General features: G+C 46.0%; 1 protein-coding gene across 1 annotated transcript; it reads left to right on the top strand.

Moving 5' to 3' along the window:
• Positions 1-1519: 1519 nt before the first annotated feature.
• On the top strand, positions 1520-7036 carry LOC121965310 (DISP complex protein LRCH3-like; the record flags this gene model as incomplete). Its single annotated transcript, XM_042515466.1, has 8 exons — positions 1520-1549; positions 1722-1853; positions 2717-2761; positions 3695-3748; positions 5807-5837; positions 5914-6039; positions 6375-6463; positions 6899-7036. Coding segments are annotated over exons 1-8 (645 nt in total), but the record flags the coding sequence as incomplete, so codon positions are not given.
• Between the last annotated feature and the right edge of the window lie 44 nt (positions 7037-7080).

The following is a 7080-nucleotide window of genomic DNA, read 5'->3' as shown; positions in this document are numbered from 1 at the left end:
AGAGCGTCCTGTAGCTCAGCTGGTAGAGCGTCCTGTAGCTCAGCTGGCAGAGCTTCCTGTAGCTCAGCTAGCAAAGCGTCCTCTCACTCAGCTGGCAGAGCTGGCACAGCGTCCTGTAGCTCAGCTGGCAGAGCGTCCTGTAGCTCAGCTGGCAGCAGAGCTTCCTGTAGGTCAGCTGGTAGAGTGTCCTGTAGCTCAGCTGGCAGAGCGTCCTGTTGCTCAGCTGGCAGAGCGTCCTGCAGCTCAGCTGGTAGAGCGTCCTGCAGCTCAGCTGGTAGAGCGGGTGTGTACCTAATGGCAGATGTATTTGTTGAAGTTGTCGATGTATTATCACTCTATGCATTGATGAGCAACATTTTATTTTTGTGTTTCTTAATGTTTTCTCGTGCAACTCTGCTTTCATGTCCACCAGAGCTGAAACTCTGTAAAGAGAGTTTGAATCTTAAATGTTTGAAAAACTCCTTAAGAACACCTAGGAGCAGTGCGGGAACACTGAAATATTTATTTCAAACTCAACCTTTCCTGTTTGTGCTTCAAAATAAAAGCCCTTTGACAGTGTCTCAGTGGACAGTGTCTCAGTGGACAAAGTCTCTTAGGCAGTGATGACTGTCAGCAGAGCTGCCGCAGAGTTGTCAGTAGAGCCGCCGCAGAGCTGTCAGCAGAGTTGTCAGTAGAGCCGCAGCAGAGCTGTCAGCAGAGTTGTCAGTAGAGCCGCCGCAGAGTTGTCAGCAGAGCCGCCGCAGAGTTGTCAGTAGAGCCGCCGCAGAGCTGTCAGCAGAGTTGTCAGTAGAGCCGCCGCAGAGCTGTCAGCAGAGTTGTCAATAGAGCCACAGCAGAGCTGTCAGTAGAGCTGTCAGCAGAGTTGTCAGCAGAGCCGCAGCAGAGTTGTCAGTAGAGCCGCAGCAGAGCTGTCAGCAGAGCCGCAGCAGAGCTGTCAGCAGAGTTGTCAGTAGAGCCGCCGCAGAGCTGTCAGCAGAGCCGCCAGCAGAGCCGCCGCAGAGCCGCCGCAGAGCTGTCAGTAGAGCCGCCGCAGAGCTGTCAGCAGAGTTGTCAGTAGAGCCGCAGCAGAGCTGTCAGCAGAGCCGCCGCAGAGTTGTCAGTAGAGCCGCCGCAGAGCTGTCAGCAGAGTTGTCAGTAGAGCCGCCGCAAAGCTGTCAGCAGAGTTGTCAATAGAGCCACAGCAGAGCTGTCAGTAGAGCCACAGCAGAGCTGTCAGAGCTGTCAGCAGAGTTGTCAGTAGAGCCGCAGCAGAGCTGTCAGCAGAGTTGTCAGTAGAGCTGCCGCAGAGCTGTCAGCAGAGTTGTCAATAGAGCCACAGCAGAGCTGTCAGTAGAGCTGTCAGCAGAGTTGTCAGTAGAGCTGCAGCAGAGCTGTCAGCAGAGCCGCCGCAGAGCTGTCAGTAGAGCCGCCGCAGAGCTGTCAGTAGAGCCGCCGCAGAGCTGTCAATAGAGCCGCAGCAGAGTTGTTAGTAGAGCTGCTGCAGAGCTGTCAATAGAGCCACAGCAGAGCTGTTGGCGAGATGGAGATGCAGATGGAGCAGCGGCAAGCGGTCAGAGGTTTTCTGTGATGTTGTGAGGATGGAGTCGTTTTTTAAACCGGGGGAAAAAATATCTGTACGACTGGAGAGACTATCGAGTACAAATCCAGGCTGCTCATATCTGTCTATCTGTCTCTTTGTCTCTGTCTCTGTCTCTGTCTCCGTCTCCGTCTCCGTCCCTCAGAGAGGAGGTGCTGTAGGTTCAGGTGGAGTGGAGAGGATGAGGAGGGAGGCTCAGCTGGCGGCTCTGAGGTACGATGAGGAGAGACAGAGGACTCGGTCCCTGCAGAAAGACTCGGCGTCCAGCTTCACTAAGGTATGTCCCCCTGATGACGTTACCATGGTAACACACTCAGTTTGATAAATATGAATCATTCCTCTGATGTTGAAGTCACTTTCAGTGAGGAGCGCAGTGTGACTCGTTTACTCCAAACTCAAAGCTTTAGACTTGGGACTTGACCTCTGACTTGTCAGTCCTGACTTTGGACTAGATTGCGAAGACTCGAGACTGACTCGCAGGGTTCGGACAGACATGAAAAAGGAAAGTCATAGAATTTGCGAATACCATTTTGCATTTTATGACGATGATAAATGTAAAATAAATAATCTTTAAAAACACCCTTTAAAAGAAAAAAAATGCAAATTTTACTCAAAGTTTGCCATATATTTTTGAATGAAAAAAAGCCCACATTTGCTCTTTAAAAATTATCAAAAATGAAAACATTTTGTTTTAGCAATCTATTTTTTCTTTAAAATTTTATTCCAAAAATAATTAAAAGAAAATTGCCCACATTTTCTTTAAAAATTGTCAAAACTTTCAAGACAGAAAATCTCAACATTTTTTCTTTAAAATTGCCAAAAAAACATTTAAAGAACAAAAAGGCAAAATAAAAAACAGAAGTCCCTCCTCAGTGCTTAAAAAATTATTTGACATGCGTCCCTCTTTTTGCAACCTCTCCCCTCTCATAAATAACAAACAGTTCCTACGTTATATCTAAATATTAAGTTCTAATCCTGTTCTGAATTCATTGTTTTATTAAATAATATATTTTAAAAAGCTGTTTACTTGTGATGAAAAGGAGATCTGATGAGGACAATCAATGGTGGTTAAAAGCTGACAGTGAAGATGTTTCTGCTGGAAGACTAACTATCATTTTTGTTGTTGTTGTTGTTTTTCAGCATAAAGCAGCTCAGAATCCAACAAAGTCCAGTCCAGACCACGAGGTGAGACACACACACACACACACACGCACACACACACACACACACACACACGCACACACACACACACACACACACACACACACACACACACACACACCATGGACCCCTCCACTGAGTCACTGCACAACCATCACATGACCAGACAGAGTAATAATAACAGAATTTTTAAAAACACATCACATAAAAGCAAGTTTACAGAGTCACTGAATATATCTAAATAAATCTGCTTCAGCAACAGCAGCTCCTAAAATCAAAGCTCTGTAAAGGAGTTAAATTCATTACTTTAAAAAAAAAAATCATCCTTAATTGGTAATAAAATATCTTAAAACAGAGATACTCAACTTACTTTGCTTTGAGGCCTTTTTTTCAAAATGACAGGATTTTAGGACATTTGTAGGATTTTAGGACATTAGGGTCTCAGCTGTGTCCTCTGTCAGGGGGTGTGGGGGCTCATTTTGATGCTGTTTTATGCCCTGTGGCACCTTATTGATACTAAAAGGACAAAAACAGTTCACTGTGTGAATCACTTTATATTTATTGTTAACTAGAAAATGGTTGGGGGGCCACAAAGGGCCCTATCAGAGGCCAGATTTGGCCCGCTGGCCATAAGTTGAGTATCACTGTCACGGTATTAAAATGTCTTAGATCAGTCTTTCAAAACTTCTCAGAGAAACAGTAAATCACAAAAATCACAAAAATCACTACAGACCCAAAACTCAGTGTGTGGACAAGAAACACAGAGGAAAAACTCTGTACCTGTGGAGACATAGACATACTATGTGTCTTAGCCCCGCCCCATCCCATGTAGGCCACACCCCTCCACACGTTTACCCTCACCTGTCTGTCTTTACCTGTTTGTCTGTGTGTGTGTGTGTGTGTGTGTGTGTGTGTGTGTGTGTGTGTGTGTGTGTATGTGTGTGTGTGTGTGTTCAGAACGTCTACCCTTCCAGACGCTCCACCCACACAGATGACTCCGCCCTCTTTGTGGTAAGAGTTTGGCCACGCCCCCCAAAAATCTACTAACAACTTAAAATATAAAAAACTGATGTTCATCATTCAAATTTATGTTTGATCACCAGAAACTGTACATGAGAATGGAACATTTCCTGTGACTATTTCACAATAAAAGCCTGCAAAAAGGTTCATGTAAACCTATTTAATGTTCCAATTTAGCTGTGAGACAAGAAAAGAGCTCAAGGTATCAGAGGAAGTCAGCTTTATTAAGGGCTGGTCCATGGCAGGCCTGAGCCAGCCCTAACTATAAGCTTTTGTTTTAAGTTTATTCATCTATTAAGAGCTCTGTTAGTGAAGTGAATGATTTTTCAGGGCGGAGCTGAAACATTGATCACAGTATAAATCTGAATGATTTTAATCAGCTGGTTTCCTCTAACTGACAGCATGAACACACCTGCCACTTATTCATCATCACGCCATCATTCTGTCACCACAACCCACAGACCCTCCGTCCTCCTGCCAGTCCTCCTGTCAGTCCTCCTGTCAGTCCTCCTGTCAGTCCTCCTGTCAGTCTTCTTCTTCGTTGGTGTGTGAGGTCTGGTTCAGGTGGCGTTTTAAACAAACATCTGAAACTGCAGGATTTTCCTGCAGACTGACAGAGTCCTGTGGGTGAGCGCTCAGAGTGTGGAGCTGTGTTTACTGTTTGTTTTCATTTCCTGTGTTTGCTGTTTGTGGGCGTGTCCCCCCACCATGCTCAGGTGAGGGCGGGACTTTATGGATAGGTAGCGACCAGGTGCCAGACATAACACTCGGCAACGCTGCCCGCCGGAGCTGTGAGTGTGCGTCTCTGAGCTTTTGTTTTTTATTTGGGTGAACAGGTGTTACAGATGAGGGCAGCCACTCAGCTGCTGCTCAGCTGCAGCTAATCAGCTGCAACTGCTGATCTGCAGCTAATCAGCTGTTGCTGCACTGAAACTGAGTCTGGTTTCTGTTTTTAGCAAAAATAAACAGTGAAGGGGGTCTCTTGTTATTATAGTTAAAGTTATTAAAGTTATTATAATTATTATAGTAATTAATGAAACAACAGGAAACAGGTTTACACAGAGGATGAGAGCTGATGGGAACAATGTCAAAACATTGTGCAGTTTCAATGAAAAATGAAGACAAATAAACTTTAATCCAGATTTTTGTGATTTAAATAAATATGAAACATTTTCATGTTGAAAATCAGAAGATTTATAATTGAAACTGAATTTTTGATCCAACCAGGAGGTACAAACTGAATCTGCTTTCTGGACTAACTTTTCTTCTTATTCTCTGTCTTTACCTGTCCTTTTTTATTCCTCCTGTCCTCAACTTTCATGTATTTCTCTTCTTTTGTCTTGTTATTTTCTTCTTGACTTCACTTTCGCTTGAGTACGTTCCTCCACCTCCTTTCTGCCTCCATGTCTGTCCCTGTCTCTGTCTGTCCCTGTCTCTGTCTGTCCCTGTCTCTGTCTGTCCCTGTCTGTCTGTGTGTCTCAGTGTGTGCTGGTGTTTGACTTTGACTCGGAGACCAACACTATAAAGCGTCCACTCGGACTCATTGATGAGCTGATTAGAATTTGGTGGTCAGAGGTCAAAGGTCACCGTGACCTCATAAAACAGATTTGTGGAGGCACACAGGGGAGTGTGCGGCGAGTTAAACTGCAGCAGACGAGGTTCTCTGTCAGCACAGTTACCTGTTGATCCCTGTCAATCATAACTGCAGCCCCGCCCCCAGCTCTTACCAGCCAATGGCAGCCTGACACCGACTTTGATTGTCAATGACAAAACAAAACAGTGTGTGTGTGTGTGGGGGGGGGCGCTTGGTGGCTCAGTACATAGAGCAGCGCTCCATATACAGAGGTTGTATCCTCGCTGCAGTGGCTGCAGGTTCGATTCTGGCCTCGGCCCTTTGCCCACCCCACCCCCCACCCCCATGCTCAAGCTGTCCTGTCCATTAAAGGCAAAAAAGCCCAAAAAATAATCTTCAAAAAACAAAACAAAAAATGAAAACTGTGTGTGTGTGTGTGTCAGATGTCTAACAAGTCCTGTGTTGTGTCTCTGCAGGGGGAGGACAGAGCTGCTCTGTCTCCAACAGGTGAGGTGACTCCTTAATGATTCGTGTTCTTCCTGTTTGACCTGTGGGACTCTGACCAGGTGTTTTTTTCTTCCAGCCAATCAGTCGCCTTCCTACCCCTCAGGGGGCGTGGCTTCCTGTCGGACAGCCAGTCAGAGGCCGGAGAGCTTCCTGTTTCGTCTGGGACAGAGAGAGGAGAAGAGGAAAGGTGAGCTGCGGACAGGTGAGCTGTGGAAACATGTGGACAGGTGTGGACAGGTGAGGACAGGTGTGAACAAGTGAGTTATGGGCTGACAGTGTGTGACTCCTGCTGTGTGGTCTCCAGTTGAAGACAGGTGAGGTGTGATCAGGTCAGATGTGGACAGGTCAGGTGTGGACAGGTCAGGCGTTGACAGGTGAGGTGAAGACAGGTGAGGTGTGATCAGGTCAGATGTGGACAGGTCAGGTGTGGACAGGTCAGGCGTTGACAGGTGAGGTGAAGACAGGTGAGGTGTGATCAGGTCAGATGAGGACACGTGAGCTGACAGTGTGTGACTCCTGCTGTGTGTGTGTCTCCAGGTGAGGCTGCTCCTCCTGCGGCTCAGGAGGCTCCTGCTGCTCCTCCTCTGGTTGGAGAAGATGCTGAGCTGGTGGAGCAGCTCCGAAAGGTTGGTCTTCCTGCTGCTGCTTTCCCTGAATCTGCTCTGTCTAGAAACACACCTGTGGCTCACCTGTCACCTACAATAATAAGAAATAAATAATAAATTTAATTCTCTCAGTTTCCTCCTCACTTAAGTTTTATTAATATTTTATCACATTTTGTCTCAGAGGGATTTTATTAAACCTTTAATTCACGTGTCACATACACATATAAACACACACACATATACACACACACGCATATATACACATATACATATATATATTTTTTGTACACTTTTTTGTACATTTTCACTTCAAGTGGTAAATGAATAAGTGAATAAACCTTGAAAATGTGATGGAGATCAGAATTGAGCGCAGTATTTTCCTCAGAAAAGAGAATCGGTGTAAATGTCTGTGTGAGGGGGCTGACTGTGAAAAACGATCTGATGTTTCATGTGCAGAACATCGAGGCTCGTCTGAAGGTGACGCTGCCGAGCGACCTGGGAGCCGCTCTGACAGACGGCGTGGTGCTCTGCCACCTGGCCAATCACGTGAGACCGCGGTCCGTCCCCAGCATCCACGTCCCCTCCCCCGCTGTGGTGAGTCCAGATTATTATTATTATTATTACATGATGCTATTACT

This window comes from Plectropomus leopardus, unplaced genomic scaffold, assembly GCF_008729295.1.
Source record: "Plectropomus leopardus isolate mb unplaced genomic scaffold, YSFRI_Pleo_2.0 unplaced_scaffold1952, whole genome shotgun sequence".
Lineage (NCBI taxonomy): Eukaryota > Metazoa > Chordata > Actinopteri > Perciformes > Serranidae > Plectropomus > Plectropomus leopardus.
The sequence above is the reverse complement of the archived record's forward strand: the minus strand, read 5'-3'. Positions and strand labels throughout refer to the sequence as shown.